This window comes from Phascolarctos cinereus, unplaced genomic scaffold, assembly GCF_003287225.1.
Source record: "Phascolarctos cinereus isolate Bilbo 61053 unplaced genomic scaffold, phaCin_HiC Scaffold_4;HRSCAF=312, whole genome shotgun sequence".
Lineage (NCBI taxonomy): Eukaryota > Metazoa > Chordata > Mammalia > Diprotodontia > Phascolarctidae > Phascolarctos > Phascolarctos cinereus.
In genome coordinates this window covers 81,384,358-81,403,253 of record NW_027555847.1, presented here as the reverse complement: position 1 = coordinate 81,403,253, position 18,896 = coordinate 81,384,358, and the positions used below count along the sequence as shown (strand labels likewise).

The window sequence follows — 18,896 nt, the reverse complement described above, 5'->3', positions numbered from 1 at the left end:
TCTGAGAAGGATGTAGCAGATGGAGATGTCTCTAATTCAGCAAATATTTATCCAGTGTCTACCATATAGAAGGCACTGCCAAGCATTGTGGGAATACAAAGATGAAGAAAGTATCTTCCCTGCCATCTGTGCTAACCTTGCAGTAGGTTATTAAGATAAACAGATAACTACATTGCAAACTGGAATGGGAAAATGGGAAAAGCCTGTGGGAGAACAAAGAGCTGTTGAACTTCATAGGAAGTAATCTCTTGATTACTTTGGGGAGAAGACTGGGGAAAGCTTCACGGAAGGGGTGGTATTTGAATGAGGTCCAAAGGATGGATAGGAAATAAACAAGTGGAACTGGGAAGGAGTATTCCAGGCAAAGGGAACAATGTGCACAGAGGCTCAGAGGCTAGAAGTTGTGAGGTATATTCAGGGAATAGGAAGGAGTTTAATTTTAATAGGAATGGATGGCATACTGGGGAACGCTTAACCACGGACTGAAAGAATGTAAGCTTGACACACTTTTCAGCACAATCTTCATTATTGATACTTTCCCCCATCACTTCCTTAAATGCAGACAGTCTACAAAACAACAAATTAAACTGTAATGTGTTGGGTTTGCTTATTTCCAAGATTATTACTTATTTCCCCTGATTTAACAATCAGCTCCTGAGAGCCTAAAGCAGGCTTCATCATAGATATGTATGAGACATAAATGGAGAGTAATGGGAAATAAATAAGGTTGGAGCCAAAACAAGGGAAATTTAATAGCAGACCAAGAGTTGGGCTTCTAGAGGCAATAGTGAACCATAGAAAGCTCTTGACCGCAAAAGTGATATGGATCATAGGATTTATAGATGGAAAATCTAGTCTAACTCCTTCATTTTTCAGGTGAAACTGAAGCTGAGGGAAGTTCAGTGAATTTCCTCATATGTAAAAGAGGCATCATGATATGTGCATTAATATTTCATGGGGTGGTCATGAGGAAGGCACTCTGCAGACCTTAAAGCTTATACAAATGTGATTCACACAGATTGTAACTCCAAATCCAATGCTTTTCTCTCTGTCCCACAATTGCATCTCTACACAATCAGTTGAATATCATTCTTGCAGTGTATGTAATATGGACTGGAAATGGGGGAGACCCTAATAGTATCTTATTTCTTTGGGTGGGAGGTTAGGCATTATTAGCTTAAGTGTTAGTAACTGGTTACTGAAAGGTGACAAAATTTGGGAATATAGTCCTGCCACAGGCTTGAGAATACTTGAGTGTAGCTGTGAAGGAATGGACACAAGAATGGAAGGCCCAGCTATGTAGTTTTGACAGAGGTCCTTGTAAATGGCCTTATATAGGAGAAGACAAGTTCAAGTCAAGCCTCAGACACTTATTAGCTGTGTGTGCAAGTCACTCAACCAAGTCACTCAACCTTAGTGTCCTCATCTGTAAAATGGGGATACCAAGAACACCTTTCAGAGTTATTATGAGGAGAAAATTTATTGTGACATATGTAAATGTTAGTTATAATTACCATGTTACTATGTAATGGAAACTATCTCTAGTATGACTTGTGGGATGCGATGAGGGTGGCTGGTCCCTGGTTTTCCAAAAAATTCCAAAAATTTCAAAAATTTAGAGAAATGTTTTCATAGGTCATTCTCTCCTTTTGAACATATGACAGGAGATAAGTGACTGCCCTGTTTGGTTTAAACTAAGGAACAATCTGTCTCCTCTTTCTAACCCCCTGCCCCCAAACCTTTCCCCTCCTCCCCACAGCTCTACACAGGTACCAGGCTTGAAAGAAAGAAATCAGAGGATATTTCTCCCTTTCCCTCCCTACTCCCCCATGCCATTAACAGGCATAGAAGACCATCACTTGTGGCCATGATTTACTGGCTGAATATTCCTCCTTGCCTCATAATCTCTCTCCCATTGGCCTACAGTAGATCCTCTGTCTTTATCATATGGTTTAAAACCAACCAATATTTATTTAGCACCTACTATGTGTATTATGAGATGCAGCATTGCAGTGGTTAGAGACAGAAGGACCTGAGTTCGAGTTTCACCTCTGACACAAATTAATGTATGATTTTGGGCTGAGCCTCTGGTAATGCTCTAAGACTAATGCTCTGGTTCTTATCTGCTTCTGTAGAATGAGTGCCCATATGGATAGAATCACAGGTCTAAGCATTGTGGGAGAGCAAAACCCCTTCTTTTCTCTTCCTACTTCTTTGCACCCCACCCATTTGGTACCTTGGGCTTTGGCTTAACTGGACAACTTACAGAGGGCTATGGAAGTTTGTTTTGGGGAGAAGGTAGCAATAGGAAGTATGGATACCCAGAAATAACTGCAGTTACATCATACCATAAGGGTATTTATCCTAAAGTATTTATATTCATAATCTATTTGTGTATTTCATACAGGGGAAACATTTGCTTTTTGGACTTGGTCATTTTATTCTAGTTCATTGGAAGCTGTAACTTGGGCGACCTGACTTAAGAGTTTAAAAATCACTTAATAATTTCTAGATTAATGGACCTCCCAGCTGTCATAACATGGGTGTGGTGCTCGCTTTGTTGTCTTGTGGTGGGTTGCTTTCACTTAGGATAATATTTGTTCATTGTACAATTGAACAGAACATAAACTATGAAACTGTAAAGTCTATCAATGCTGAAGATGATGCCTGTACTTGGTGTCTGGAAAATTGGATATGATCCAGTATAATTCAGTGAGAGGATCAAATTAATAGTACCTCGAGTTTTGACTATATTGATCCTACAATATAATTGATTTTATGCTGTATTGATTTTTATAATTGAGTTTACATTTGCCTAAAGCTACCTTTCTATGTCCTCGAGTTGAGCTCAGGAATTCGGCTGTCCCTCCGAGTTAAAGTTATAATTTAAAGAAAAGTTATTATCTCTCATACCAGTGTATTTCTGGGACATCTATTTGTCATCTTTAAGTCCTACAAGTTAACTTGGTACCATCCCTAAAAGATATGTTGTCTGTCCTTGCCTATCCTTGTGCAATTAGGGGAGTTTTTATCTCTTTCAAGGAGGCAGTAAGTCTAGTCATTTTGATCCCCTAGCAAAGATTACAAGATAGAGATGGGTCCCATAAAACAATTTTTATTGTTGTTCAGTAATTTCATGTCTTACCCTTTGTGACCCCATTTGGGGTTTTCTTGGCAAAGATATTGGAGTGGTGTTTTATTTTATTCTCCAGCTCATTTTACAGATGAGGAAACTGAGACAAACAGAGTTAAGTGACTTGCTCAGGGCCACACAGCTAGTAAGTGTCTGAGGCCAGATTTGAACTCAAGTTTTCCTGACTCTAGGCCTGACACTCTGCTGCCCCATATAGCTGCTCTTCATTGTCAGAAAAGGGGTGGCTAGACTCACTTGAATGTTAACCCACCTTTCTTAGTATAGCCAATAGTAATGTTCCACAATTACCAAGACTTTTTTTTGTTGTGTGTCAATAAAAAGGCCCCCTCCTCACTGGGGTCCCTGGCTTTACTGAAGTTGCCAGTCTGACCCACTTTATTAACAGATATATACATCACTGTCAATAAACTGATTTTGCTGGGAGTTGGGTACCTCAGCATACCTAAAGGTTGATTTTATTTGCCACATCAGCATTACATATGGTGGAAGTCATGATCACATTCAATAGCTCCCAATTTTAAAGTGTCCTTATAATGGTATAATAAATTTGACAAGACACTTGCTATTGACCTCCAGAACCACTTTGCTTTATGTCTTATGAATTTCCTTAGATGGAGAGAGCTCATCAGTTAATTTTGGGGGAGGACAGGAAACAATCCCTTGAAATATAATTTTAGATTTATTCAAGTTGAAAGGTACAAGTAATCTTGACTCCTTCATTATATCAGTCTCTTTTTTTTCTCAGAAGGAAGGAAAATGAAAATAAACCTTAAAAATGGAGAGAAAAAAGCAAGGTCATATCTTCCAGTATTAGACAGTAGCATAAAGCTATCACCAGTGTCAGTACATTTTATTAAGTGCTAGCCACAGGAGGAATTGCAGAAAACAGACTTCTGATAGAATAGTTGTGGTTCTGATGAAAATAACATCACATATTACATTTGTATGTTAGAGAAGTAGCCTGGTTTACCAAGAAGAATGCCCAAGTTGGAGCCAGAAAACTTGGGTTCAAATTACCCCTCAGTCACTGATCAGGGACCATGAGCAACCTCTCAGAGCCTCAGTTTCCTCATCTTTAGGGCTACTAGTAAGACACTAGTAACGTCTTATAAATGCCACCTATTATTATTATCACAACTAAAAGAATATAGGAAAAGAGTTTAATGGTTTGGGAATAGGTAGCTATCTTTGGACAGCCTTCATATCTGCTCTTTCCATTTAGACCCATCTCAAGGTAGCTAAGTGGTACAGTGGTTATAGTGCTGGTCCTCGAGTAATAGTTCTTGAGAAGTCAAGAAAAATCAGAGTGGTCTTAAGCGGTGCCCCAGGATAAAAGGGAGCAGAAGCTGCTTAATCAATGCGCCCTAAGCGTTGGTGCTTGAAGAGAGAAAAAAGGGGTGTGTGTGCGTGTGTGTGTGTGTGTGTGTGTGTGTGTGTGTGTGTGTGGCCACTAAGCCCTCTGAATGAAGGTGTTTGGAGAGTCTTGGCAGAGAAAGGAACGATAACAGCTACATATACACATGTACACGTGCTGATGCACAAAGAAAGCAAAACGGATACACACACCCACACCCACACACACAAACACTCAGCCTCTCCAGGGTCCCGGCTTTTTTCTCTCCCTATGTCCGTCCTTCCTCCAGCAGTCCTGCTTCTCAGTGGTTCCGGCCCCTAACTCCCCTGGAGGATACCAGAATAGCCACTACATCCTCTTCATCCTCTGACCCATGCAAAGAGGACCTGCCGTGGGGGAGGAAACAAACCACAACCCCCAAAAAAAGAAGAAACAGGAGAGTTCCAGTTGATGGGCGCTGAGGGGCGGTCTGCCTCTGCTTAGGAGGCGGGGGCAGCGGGAGTCGGGGGGGGGGGATCGCAATGTCGTTGGCTCTCCTCCGGCTCCTGCGCCCCAGCTGGGAAAGCAGACGAATTGAGCCAGGGAAGCACGAGGCGGAGAAGAGAGAGTGCTGGATCATCAGGCACAACCAGGCTGAGCCGGGTTGGTGGGCGCTGCTGTAGCAGCTCACCTACCTTGGGCCGCCTCGGACTCCCCCTTATCCCCAGCTCCTCCTCCGATCCTCCCCTCCCCGTCCCTCCCTTCCCCGCCTCCACTAGCCCGAGCCGGCCCCTGGCTCTCCTCTTTTGGAAGCCTTCCTACAAGGCTTCTCCGGAGCGAGCGCGATGGAACTGCGAGCGCGGCGGTGGCTGCGACTTTTCCTGGTGCTGCTCTGGGGTAAGCAAGGGACCTGGGGGTCTGAAAGGGACAAAAGGACCGGGAGCCGATCGGGCCCGAGGGGGTTTCTCGCCGATGCTCTGGCAAGGCTTCTTGGTGCAGTAAGCCCCCCTTTCTGAATGGAGGGGAGCGGCCGCCCTCCCGCTGGATCCTCTAAGTTTTTCCTATGAAGTCTTGTCTGCCCGCCAGGAACTGTATACCTGGGAAGCCTCGCCCTGCCCTGCCCTATTCTGCCCTGCTCCACCAGTGTGCAGCGGGGGCTTGAGCCTCTGGGAAGGAGGAAGGAGCTGTTCCTGTTCTCCACCCGCGGAACTTGGGCGCATGGTGTGGCTGGCTAGCAAGGCTGTGAAGGGGCTCCGGGGGTGGGGCACTCTTCTGAGCGCCTATGCCTCTTCTGCTCGCTCTCTCTCTCTCTCTCTCTCTCTCTCTCTCTCTCTCTCTCTCTCTCTCTCTCTCTCTCTCCCATCCCTTTCCCTCCCTCTCCCATCCACCCCCGCCCCCCACGTCCTAGTCCGTGGCTAGAGGGCCGGAGGAGTAAAAGAAGAGTTAAAAAAAAAAGTTCCTGTGTTATATTCCTTGGCTGGAGGCGGGGTCTCTTTGTCCCAGGAGGGGAAGGGGAAGTGGATTTGGGGCCGGGCAGTGGTGGTCTGAAAATTCTCTGGCGAGAAACAGTATACCTGGGAGGAGGCTGGACTGTGGCCAGGGAGAGGGATCTGTGTTTTAGGATGCAGAGCTGAGGTGCATTGTTTTTCTGTTTCATTTGTCTGTTGGACAGTATACCTGGGAGGAGGCAGGTTCGGAAGGAGAGCTGGGAAGATAATATGACCTGAGAACGGGCCTGATAAAATTCCAACACCAGTCAGAGATTCAGTTAAGTCAGTGGACTTGGGTTAGAGTCCGGACTTTGTTACTGGCTACCTGTGTGATCCTGAGCAAGTCATTTACCTTCCTCTAAATTTCTCTTTCCTCATCTCTAAAAAGACGAGGTTGCAGCACATGGTCTCTAAGGTCCCTTTTAGCGTCAAGGATAGATCACTTATGAAAGCCAGAGAAAGCTCCTATTTCTTGGATTTTATATATTTTTCTCCCTGTGAAGATGGGGGAAGTGGCGACGGTGCCCGGGGAAAAAGGAAGATTAGCAGTCGTGAGCGGGCTGGATCTTTTTTTTCTCCTTCGGTCTTTGAGGCAGACTGTTCTTTGCACCCCTTCATGGCTTTTCAGTAAATGGCATAGTTGAGGTACAAAAGGCACCTGTTCTAATGAGTCTTAGGGGGCAGGAGTTTCTCTTTCCTATCCCCCTCTTTCCATCATCTCTCTCCCCCCACTCTCACTCCGCACCCCGCTCCCGCTGAGGTTTTGCAATAGCTCAGAGGTTGCGGTTTGGGCTCATTCTCCCCCCCCCCCAAGGAGTGATATCTCATATCTAACGTTGGAGTTTTTGTGGCAAGGACTGTCTTGTTTAAACCTTCTGTCTCTAGCCAACCCTCCCCCTCACCCCATCCTCTCCTTACAGTGCTCTGTATACAGAGGCCGTAATAAATATTTGTTGAATTGAATTGTGTTATATTCCCTCGATTGAAAATGAAAGGTGTGGAGGAAAAATGAGATGGGAAATAGGGGTTGGGGCAAGGGTTTAATTGAGTTTCATTTTTTTAGAACTGAATCGATTGTGTAAGAGTGAAAACCCATTTGTCATAGTTGTATATGAGTGGGTTTTTGTTGTTGTTGTTGATGTTTTTTGGTGGAGGTGGAGAAGAGCTGGTGGTGGTGTGGATTGGATTAGAGATCCTCACTTTCAGGAAGAATAATTGGGAGTGGTATGAGATGAAGGCCAGACATCTATAAAAGCAAAATTACATTTCTAAGGTGATATGGAAGGAACAGACCATTATCCCAAATGGTGGTCCCTCACTCCATCCTATCCTTCCCAAATTCAATTTTTTCTCATTTCTTAATTTGAAATATTCTTGGTAAGGTGATGGCATGACTTCCATTTAGTTTGCATAGACCTGGCAGTAACCTGATGCCATTAGAAGTCTTGTAGGTTAACATTTTCTTTTAATAACACCGAAAGTTCTGCTTTAACTTGCTTTAGCTACTCAAAAGGAGTTACACTAGATTTTTGGTTTTATATATCCTTTAATCGTTAGGAACCTAGAAATGTTTTTGGTATTTATGATGTGCTTTACTTTGAGAGTTAAAAGTGGTGTGGTAAGGATGGTTTGTATAGGCATGTTTTAAAGTTGGCTTTGGGTGTGCATGGGTGTGTGAATAGTGTGTGTACCTACCTCTTTGGCCTGAGGGCTAGATGGAAAGTGAAGGAAAGGAAACTTCCTCTCTACCAGTTTTATCAGGAATAGCTCATGTCAGAAAAGCTCAATTTTGTGATTTTACTCTTAAAATTCCAGATTCTTCATGACCATTCAAAGGAGATAGCACCTTCTCTTTGGATCCTAAAAGTGGTTATTTTGGAAGATCCTTGAAATTAATTATGTTACCTCCATGCATCTGGAGTTTCTGTTATTTAAATAAATAAATAAAAATGTGCTATCCCACCCTCCAAGTGTGTAGATTTCATCATAAACCCTAATGCTTGCCTAGCCCAGATTTTTCGCTTTAGCACAGGACAACTGAAACTGGTGCATATACTGATGCTAGGAGATTATGAAGGGCTTATTTGACTGAATGTGATTTATTAATTAGTTTTTCTCTTCTCCCCCCTCCTTCTCATTAGGATGTATTAATAAAAGGGATGCTTTTGGTTTTAAAGCAGTTTGTTATTTCCCCTTACCCCCTCTTTATTTTTTTTCTTGGACAATTCCCAGAGATTAACAGCATGCTATGGCAACTAGGTGGCACAGAGTGCCAGGCCTGAAGTTAGGAAGGCTCATCTTTATGAGTTCAAATCTGACCTCAGACACTTACTGGCTGTGTAACCTTGGGCAAGTCACTTAACCCTGTTTGCCTCAGTTCCTCATCTGTAAAATGATCTGGAGAAGGAAATGACAAACTACTTCATTATCTTTTGGAAGAAAACCCAACATAGGGTAACAGAGAGTGGGACATGACTGAAAAAATGACTGAGCAAACAGTGTGCTGTCTCACTCTGTGGATCTATAGCAATTGAGGAATGGATATCTTACCAAATATCCTTAGGTAAAATGAGTATTAAGGGGCAGTGCCATAGGACCAGGGTTGTACAAATAGGTGGGTGACTGGCTGCATGACCTTTTAATGCAATTTCCCATCTTGGTTACAACATTAATGTGAAATGACTTGATTGAGGCAACCTTGTGGGGATATTCTTCTAGTTTTTGATAACAATTTATTTAGTGTAATTTATAATGCAAATATACTTCACTTGTTTTTAACCATTTTAGTAGAATTATTTCAGTCAAATGTAAGCTCCTTGAGGTCAGTGACTATTTTTCTTCTTCATCTTTGTGTTCCTAACACTTAGTATGGTGCCTTGGACATAGTAAGCACTGTTGTAGTAAGTGCTAATTTGCATGGTTTGGGGTTCAATCACAGGCTCCTTAGAGCTGGAAGAGTCTTGAAGCATGACTTCGTTCAGTTCCCTTATTTTACAGATGAGCTAACTGAGCCCAAGAGAGTGACTTGTGCAAGTCATTCAGCTAGATTTTGGCAGAACTGATACTGGAACACAGGCCTGTTGGCTTCTGCTGTATGCTCTGCTAATGATATCACACGACCTCCTTCTACCATGGTGATCTTCATTGCTTATTTATTTTTATTTCTGCACAACTCACTTTCCATCTGTTTTTTGCCATTTACTGCTCCCCTCCCTCTGTAGTCTGGAAGTCATTGTTTAAAACAAAAGAAGCAAATGTAACACACACTAATTTATTTTTAGGATCTGTATGTTTTTTTTCCAGCTTTAAGCAGCAAAGAGCATTAGTATTTTTAATGTTGTATTTTATCCTTTTAATAATGTCACAGGTAGCATGAGTTGAAAGGCACCAATTTGTGTTTATAGAAAACCGGTTCCATGTGTTTACCACCTGGGCTGAAGTGTGTGTTTTCTTTCTGGATAGGTGTTTAGTCATTTGCTTAGCTGTATTTGTTCAGGTTCATTATAGATCTATTATAGACTCATAATGAGTATCATTATTCAGTATAATTTGAAAGGAACAAAGCAAAACGAAACACGTAAGTGATTCCAGTCTTCTACTCTGGGTTTGAGAGAGTAGGTCTGAAGAAAACTGGGAAGGGTAAGGAAATGCAAATCACTAAATGCATCACAACCATCTTCATTTCTGCCTTGACACAAAGGGTATCTTTTTTTTTTTGGCTTTTAGGCAAGTTGGGTTAAGTGACTTGCCCAGGGTCACACAGCTAGTGAGTGTCAAGTGTTTGGTCTGAGGCCAAATTTGAACTCAGGTCCTCCTGACTTCAGGGCCGGTGCTCTATCCACCACGCCACCTAGCTGCCCCTACAAAGGGTATCCTTCTGCAAGCAGGAGCAGCTGATTTGTTGTACACTGCTGACTTTACTGTTAAAGTTATGCACCGGGCTTGTAAGTTCCTGGAACCTCATCAAATAACCCAGTCTCAGAATTTCCAAAGTCATGTAGCTCGGCCCATATATACTTCGTGACATACTTAAGAAGTAGACATCCAGCTCCTGTTTGCACATCTCCAGGGATGGGAGCCTACTACTTCTTGAGTTAATTTTTCAAACAAATAGACAAAAGCCCTTATAAACAAAAATACTTCATTAGCAGCTTCAATTTGAACTTCCTTGCCAAATGGTGGAATTGACCTCTGGTGTCAAAGTAAAGAAGTTGGTCCCCAATTTGTTATGTATTTTAATTCTGCAAATTGCTGTCATTCTCCGTAACTAATATAAATGGGGATCTCATGAACTACACGGATGGCAATTTCATGAATTACATAGGATTTTCCAGGTGGTGGCAGCAGAAGACATCACAAATTCATGCCATAACTCCCCAAGCAAATTCTTCTTTGGAAGGGACGCAGCTTGTTACTTCAGCAGAAATAAGAGAGAGAGAGAGAGAGAGAGAGAGAGAGAAGAGAGAGAGAGAGAGAGAGAGAGAGAGAGAGAGAGAGAGAGTCCTTTCTTTTTCTGCCTTTTGGACAGTATATTTTAGCTGACCATTTGTTGTTTTCCTTTTGCTTGAGAAGATAAGGAAAACAGATACAGCAGAACCTATAGTCTCTTGGAAGTCCAGATTTGTGCTCTGGTACTCCATGTCATATGCCTTCAAGTATCTGGAGGAAGCTATTGTGTCTTCCTGAAGTCTTCTCTTCTCCAAGTTTAGACATCCTCACTTCATTTAACTAGTTCTCACTTGCTTTTTTTAAACCAGCATAACTAATCTTCATTCTTTTCATGAGAATTATTTGTTTACTAGATTTGCTTGACATATGAGAATCTAAATGCTTGATGACACGGCACCTTATATTTCACTGAAAAAATTGAAGCTATTCACCAAGAGTTCCTTCTTCTTCTCTCCTCTTCAACTCACAATACTCAAATGCCTTCCAACACTATCTCCTCTGTCATCCCTGTATCATATAACTCTTCTTTTTCTCCTCCTCCTCCTCCTTCTTCTTCTTCTTCTTCTTCTTCTTCTTCTTCTTCTTCTTCTTCTTCTTCTTCTTCTTCTTCTTCTTCTTCTTCTTCTTCTTCTTCTTCTTCTCTCCTCCTCCTTCTTCTCCTTCTCCTTCTCAAGACAAACTCTTCCACATGCACAAGTGATCCTGTTCTGTCCTGTTTCCAGGATATTGCCTCCTCTAACATCCCTACTCATTTTCGGTTTCTCCCTATCTCCTATGTTGGCTCCCTGCTGCCTATAAACACCCATGTATCTCCCGTCTTTAAAAACCCTTCACTTGATCCTGTCATCCTTCCTATCTGTCATCAGATATCTTTCTTCCTTTTTTCAGCTAAATGCCTTGAGAAAGCAGTCTATTATTGGTGCCTTCACTTTCTCTCCTTTCACTTGATTCTACATTTTATGCAATCTGCCTTTTGACTTTCTCATTCAACCGAAATTGCTGTCTCTGAAATCACCAATGATCTCTTAACTAAAAAATTGAATGGCCTTTTCTCAATCCTCATTCCTCTTACCCTCTCTGCAGCCTTTGACACTATTAGTCACCCCCTTTTGACACTTTCTTATTTCTAGGTTTATGTGACACTGCTCTCTACTGGTTCTACCTCTCTGACTGATCCTTTTCTGAATCTTTATCCAGGTCATATCCACTAACTGTGGGTCTTCTGGGGCCTCTTTTCTTTCACCTCCATATTATCTCTCTTGGTGATCTTGTCCACTCCCATGGATTCAATTATCTCTATGCTGATGATTCTCAAATCTTAAATCCAGCTATAACTACTCTCCTGGTTTCCTCTTTCACATCTCCAGTTGTCTATTGGACATCTCAAACTAGATGTCCCTTAGGCACTTTAAACTCAACATGTCCAGCATTGAACTTATGACGTTTTCCCCAATCCATTCCCCCTTTCTACCTATTACTATGCAGGATATCACTATCCTCTCTCACTTAGATCTATAGCCTGGATGTCATCTTTAACTCTTCACTCTCTCTCATCCCCCACATTCAGTCACCAAATCCTGTTGATTTTACTTTTGCAACATCTCTTGTACATGCTTCCTTCTCTCATCTGCCATTGCCACTGCTCTGATCACTCTTAACCCCATCACTTCACACCTGAACTATTTCAATAGGCTTCTGGTTTCCCAGTCTTTCCCTATTTCTCCTCCTCCTCCATTCAGCTATCAAAGTAATCTTCCTAAAGTGCTGTTCTGACCACCATGTTTCCTCTCCCTTTCCCATTCAGTAAACTTAAGTGGCTTTCTATTAAATCCAAGATCAAATATAAAATTCTCTGATTGGCTTTTAAAGCCCTTTATTACCTGGACCTTTTCCACCTTTCCAGTGTTCTTATACTTTATTCCTTTCCACATATTCTATGATCCAATGACATGACCTCCTTGCTTTCCCTTAAATAAGTCATACCATCTCCCAACTCTGTGCATTTTCCTTGGCTCTCACCCATGCTTTGAATTCTTTCCCTTCTTATCTCTACCTCTTGGTTTTCTTCAAGTCTCATCTAAAACTCTACCTTTTGCATTCTCCCTTAAAGCTACCACCTTCCCTCCAATTTATTCTCTCTCTCTCTCTCTCTCTCTCTCTCTCTCTCTCTCTCTCTCTCTCTCTCTCTCTCTGTCTCTCTCTCTCTCTCTCTCTCTCTCTCTCTCTCTCTCTCTCTCTGTCTCTCTCTCTCTCTCTCTCTGTCTCTCTCTCTCTCTCTCTCTCTCTGTCTCTCTCTCTGTCTCTCTCTCTCTCTCTCTCTCTCTCTCCCCATTTCCGTTTCTGTCTCTGTCTCTCCCTTTTTCTGTCTTCTTCCCTGTCTCTCTCCCTCTGTCTCCCTCCCTCTGTCTCTGTCTCTCTGTCTCTTTTCTCTTTCTCTCTCTGTCTCTCTCTGTCTCTCTTTTCTCTGTCTCTCTCTTTGTCTCTGTCTTTTTGTCTGTGTCTCTCTCTGCTTTGTACATAGTTGTTTGGACATTGTCTCCTTCATTAGACTGTTAGACTCCCCCATTAGACTGTGAGCTCCTTGAAGGCAGGGACTATTTTTGCCTTTCTTTGTATTCCCAGTGCCCACCACAGTGCCTGGCATATAATAAATGCTTAATAAATACTTTTAGACTTGAAATTTTTTTTTCTCCTTCCTGACTTTTTTTCACTCTAAAATAAGAATGATGGAAGAGAACTTTTATGAATATTCAAGTCCTGATTAGTATTCTTTTTGTCTTTTTCTTCTTTGGCTTCTTCCCTCCCTTCCTCTTTTGTTTATACTTAGTACTAATTATTATTGATACCATGAACAATAATATGCAGTCCATGACTGTAAGGAACTTATGTTGTAGTAGAGGACATAAAACATATATAAAGATATACTGTGACATAGAATGTTATAAACATATGAAGAATATAAAAAAGTGCTAGGAAACAGAATTTTAGAGTTGAATGTGTTTTCAGAAGCTGTATAGTCAGATCCCTACCTGAAAAATTATACGTAATCAATGTCAACCCCCAGCATAGTCATTCTGAGTCATTACAATCTCAAATGGAGATCACAGCTTATGATCTTAATGGATACTTAGAGTGGGAAAGGATCTTTGACATCATCTGGTCCAATCACCTCATTTTTATGGATAAAGAAACTAAGGCCTAGGGAGGCTAAGTGACTTGCCCCAGATCACGAAGGTATTAAGGGTCAGGAGTGGGATTTAAAAGCACATACCCCCCGGCCCCCCAGCGAGTGTTCTTTTCCTAGCTCTGTGCTACTTGGTGCTCTTTCCCCCAGCTGAGCATTCTCAAAGGCTTTTCATGTATTAATATAGTTCAATACCACCCAAGGTTCATGTTCTCTAAACCTTCTGGTCAGATAAGGTGATGGTGGATGTGATGAGAGGCTGTGAGGTGGTAGTAGGGTATAGCTCACTATAGCTCGCTCTCTCCTTTTACTCTAGCCAGTGCTTAGGAGACAGTGGGGACTTCAATTTAATGCTTTGTCTTTCCTTGCAAGGATAGCATATGGTCTATTCTTTTTTCCCCCAACAGTGGTTGTTTTTTTCAAAGCAGGCAAAATGAGATACATTTATGACATTATTTGGGAAAATTTTTTTGCCATTTTCTCCTCAGAATGGGCTAAAGGATAGAGCAGCATGAGAGGTAAATAAATATGCTACGATTTCTTAGGCATAGGGTAATCCTAGGTGTTTATGCCTAAGAAAATCACTTTGGAGATCAGCTTAGTTTTGAACTGCTGCAAGTGTACAAGTTCCTTAATTAGAACTGTGTGAAGGAGAAAATTATTTTGCTGGTAGAAAACTGCATTTTCTCTGGTTTTGTAAAATCTTAACAATTTTTGGTTTCACCTTAAGAATTCTGGCTGTGTGCCATCGAAGTGATAGGACACATAAATGAATAGCATTTTTCTGGGGCCAAATGTTTTAGCTCTCTCCCCTCCTCTCCCCTCCCCTCCCCTCATTTCCCCTCCCCTCATTCCCCTCCCCTCCCCTCCCTTCCCCTTCCCTCCCCTCTCCCCTCCCCTCTCCCCTCCCCTCTCCTCTCCTCTCGTCTCCTCCCCTCCCCTCCCCATCTCTCCTCTCCTTTCTTTTGCTTTCTCTGTCTCTGTCTCTTTTTATTTTCCTCTTTGGTAATGATTCCTCCCTTCTTTTCCTCCATCCGCTTTAAGGAAATGCATCAATCTACACAAAACTCAAGAATGAGATGTTTTGGCTTGTAGGGTTCCTCTCTGATACCGACAGTGTACTGAACCTTGGTTGGTCTCTGGATCCTCCAGATTGGGGAATCCAGTTCCCCATCTTTCTTGTAGGGCTGATGAATAAATGACCAATTTCTGCAAAGCCCTTCACAGCTATGGCTGCTTCCTGGTTATCACTTTATTTATGAGATAGCATTGTTTTTGCCCAAAGTGCAAGATTGCACATGGGTTCTAAATGCATATAGTTTTGCATGGACTGAGCTTTTTTTTAAAGTTATAAAGACTCATAAGATAGGCTCTTAAGACATGAGGATGATGGCCTGTGTTTGGATGAAGGAGTACCTTTGAGGGTCTTCCCCTCCCAGATTGATGTTTTTGTGATGGTAAATTAGGCCATCTTTTGTCACAATTCTTGCCTTGCCCTTAGTCTTGGCGTGAGAAAGCCTTGATTTAGAAAGGCCAAGGTCATCCAGTGCATCTTGATTCCATCTACTTCCTCCTGAAAGTTTGTGTTGGGGGCCTGTCCATATTTGCTGGGAGCCTTGATATCTCCAAGATGCCAGTGAAAGCCATGAGCTGTCCATCAGATATGCCTCAGTTTTCTGGTGTGACCAACTGGTATTTTTTTCCTCAGATGTTTCTTGGGTGATATATATATATATTTTTTTGGTGAGGCGATTGGGGTTAAGTGACTTGCCTAGAGTCACACAGCTAGTAAGTGTTATGTGTCTGAGGTCAAATTTGAACTCAGGTCCTCCTGACTCCAGGGCTGGTGCTCTATCCACTATGCCACCTAGCTGCCCCCTTGGGTGACATTCTTTACACTGTTTTTCCCATACTCTTCATACATTTATAACATTCTGTGTTACATTATATCTGTGTATATGTTTTATGTCCTGTACTACAATATAAGTTCTTTAAAGTCATGGACTGCATATTATTGCTTATGGTATCAATAATGATTAGTATTAAGTGTAAACAAAATATGCAGTATGGCATAGCCTGCTCACACCCATCATATACCTCTCCTTTGTTTATTGGATGGCCTTCCATTTGAAATCTTACTAGGAATAATGTATTTTAGAAGCAACCCCCCCCAAATTCTTTTAGCTGAACTTGTGTAAGCCAGTGTAATTAGAACTGAGGGAATAAAGGGATTTTTTGAACTGACACCCTGAGTGTGCTCGGTAAATATAGACTGATGGTCTTTTTTTTTTTGTGAGGCAATTGGGGTTAAGTGACTTACCCAGAGTCCCACAGCTAGGGAGTGTTAATGTGTCTGAAGTCAGATTTGAACTCAAGTCCTCCTGATTCCAGGGCTGGTGCTCTATCCACTGTACTACCTAGCTGCCCCCAACTGATGGTCTTTTAACACAGCTTTGGTATCATACTGATTTTTAAAAATAACAAATGTAGAGCAATGGGGAGAATCATAAATTTAATCAAAATAACTGACACTTATAGTGGGGTTTTCAAGGTTTAAAAAATCATATTCTCTGTTACAACCCTGTGTGGTATATAGGACAGATATTTTAGTCCTGTTTTTTAGACGAAGGTACAGGCTCAAAGAGGTTATATTATTTCCCCATGATTGCACCGTTAGTGAGTATCAGAATTGAGATTTGAGGGTTCCTGATTCAGAGCTTGGCACTCTTTCCAAATGTGGAAAATGGTGTGTGTGTGTGTGAAGATAGATGTGTGAGTGTATAGGACGGTGCAGTTTGAAATAATGGTTAGAGCTGGTCTTAGAGTCAGGATTGCTATTGTTCAGTCGTTTATCAGTCAGTAGAGTTGTTTGCATTGGTCCCCAGGATGTTAAAAGATACTAACAGAAGGACACTGAAAAATTGGGTAGAGCTCTTTCATAGGATTTCTGGGAGGAAAATGGACAAAAATTGTACAGGATGAAGAGGCCTGAATAGGTTATGAACTGTGTCATTGTAGGAATTACCCACATCAGTGAGACCATAGCTCCAGTGAAGTGTTATTCAACCCATACTGATGTCCAGTGAGCATTGCTTTTTTTCCTAAGTGCATACTAACTATCAAAAAAAATCAGTTATTTTGGAAAAAGTGAAGAAAAAATTCTTCATCAGGTATGGGAAGTTTCTGAGGTCCCTTCTGAGAAATTCAACACCAGGTTCAGTAGTCTGTAGTTACTAGAATCTATCAATTTTTTGTTTTTTTGGGAAAATTGTAACAATGTTTGCCTATTTTCTGGTGTACTACGCTTTTTTGTTTTCCACAATGTCTCAAATTCATTATAGCAATCCTTCATTTGCATATACAGATTATTTCAGTATCAGATGATGTAATCTATCTGTCTTTAGTTAGACACGACCAAATTTAAAGAGATGACTGCACTCTTAGTCTGTTCTCAATGTAGACCCTTCTGTGATGATTGGACTGTCCTTTGCAGTTTGAAGAGCATTCCTTGATGGAGAAAATGGAAGTAAAAGGGGAGCTCAGTAGTTTCCCTTTCTCCTTGTTAACAGCATTACACCATTAGGACAACTAGTTTATGTTTGTCTGTTACTTTTCAGTTTATAAAGTGTCTTTATGTGTATCCTCATTTGACCCTCATAATGACTCTGAGGGTTGGCCGGCTCTGCATTCTTTATATGAGGAAGCCAAAGCCATTAGAGATTCTTAGGGCTGTGTGACTAGGAATGGTGGGTCCGGGGCTTCTGACTCTTTCTATAGACAGACTGTGATGAATCTCCCTGGTCCTTTACCAAATAGGGGCATGATCTTTTCCTCCTTCTTCTTGCTCCTAATATGAGAATCTTTAGCATTCTCTGTGGTTCTCAATTCTTTTCCTGCCCTCACTGACATTATTTTTACAGTGAATATATATTTGTATATGTGTGTATGTGTGTGTGTGTGTGTGTGTGTGTGTGTATAATATACATATATATGCATTTAGCCATTGTTCTGTGCCCCTTCTTAATTTTTTTTGCAAGTATCTTTTTAAAATGTTTTCTCCTTGGAGAATTTGTAGTTATGCTGGTTTCTTTTATTTAAATTCAATAAACATTTTAACTACCTACTATGTATTATAAGGCACTGTGATTAGTACTGGAGATTCAAAGATAGATATGATATAGACATAGATATCAGTTCTCAAGGAACTTATAATCAAATTTTGCACATGTGTGTGCATGTGCTGTATATGTGTGTGTGTGTGTAGGATAAATACACAAATAATTGTGGCACGTGAGAAATTAAGAGAAGTGCGAAGCAGAGGCTTCACTCAGTATTTTGAGAAATCTGAAGAGGGAGATATCACCATTTCTTGGATGAGGAGTTGGAGGTGTTAGGAAAGGTTTCTTAAAAGATGTTAGGGAATAACACAGGCAGGGGGCAGAACTCACAGCTGACCCTTAGATTACCTTTTCTGAAGTTTTTCCTCATGTGCTATACTCCCTCAGAAGGAAATGAAACCCACATATGCTTTTTTTTGGCTCCAGATTGGAAAGACTTCTGCGTTCTAGTCCAGTGCTTAGCACACTGTCTGGCACATAGCGGGCACTTCATACACACACACACATACACACACATACACACACACATGTATATATACGTATATATGTATGTATTTATTATTGATTGATTTTAGTCAGAAATTGAAAAGATAAATGGGTCTTGTTCATTTATGTTTCTTGGTCACCTCCATTTATGCTTCATTGTTGTTTGTCCTTCCTTCTTGAAGGGGACCAATGACATCATGAGGCTGGTGTCTTGATTTACAAGTGAATTGGATTTGAGTTGTGCAAAGTCATTAGCCTCACTTTCTCCTCCACAGCATTGGAGTTCAGTGGTAAGACATAGGTTAGGATGATGGGTGATGGTGCTGGACGCAGTGAGAGACCTTAGCCTTTTAAAGCTTTCCCATGTCCCATGTTGTGTGAGGCAACACCCACTCAGTAGTTAAAGTCTGGGTAAGAATTGAGGAAAAAGATGGCCTAGTTTGCCTTTACAAAAGAATCAGTTTGGGAGGGGCAGACCCTCAGAGTTTCTGGCCAGAACAGGATTTAGGCAGTGGGGTAAGGAATATTTACATTGCCATTTGGAAATCCTGACTCTCAGTTAAAAATCCCAATTCACAAAGAACTCACATTTTTAACAAGTCATTAGTTTTGAGGATAAAAACTTATCTCCTGGAGCATTCAGACCCAGCAGTCAAAGTATGAAAGAGAATTAAGGTCGAGA

The 18,896-nt window shown here is 41.5% G+C and overlaps 1 protein-coding gene across 1 annotated transcript in view; it reads left to right on the top strand.

Moving 5' to 3' along the window:
* Positions 1–4,737: 4,737 nt before the first annotated feature.
* Positions 4,738–18,896, top strand: part of RAMP3 (receptor activity modifying protein 3) — a 54,857-nt gene continuing 40,698 nt past the window's right edge. The window contains exon 1 of the mRNA XM_020971573.2: positions 4,738–5,384. Coding sequence (XP_020827232.1) covers positions 5,333–5,384 — 52 coding nt within the window. The 5' untranslated portion in view covers positions 4,738–5,332. The remainder of the gene's footprint in view (positions 5,385–18,896) is intronic.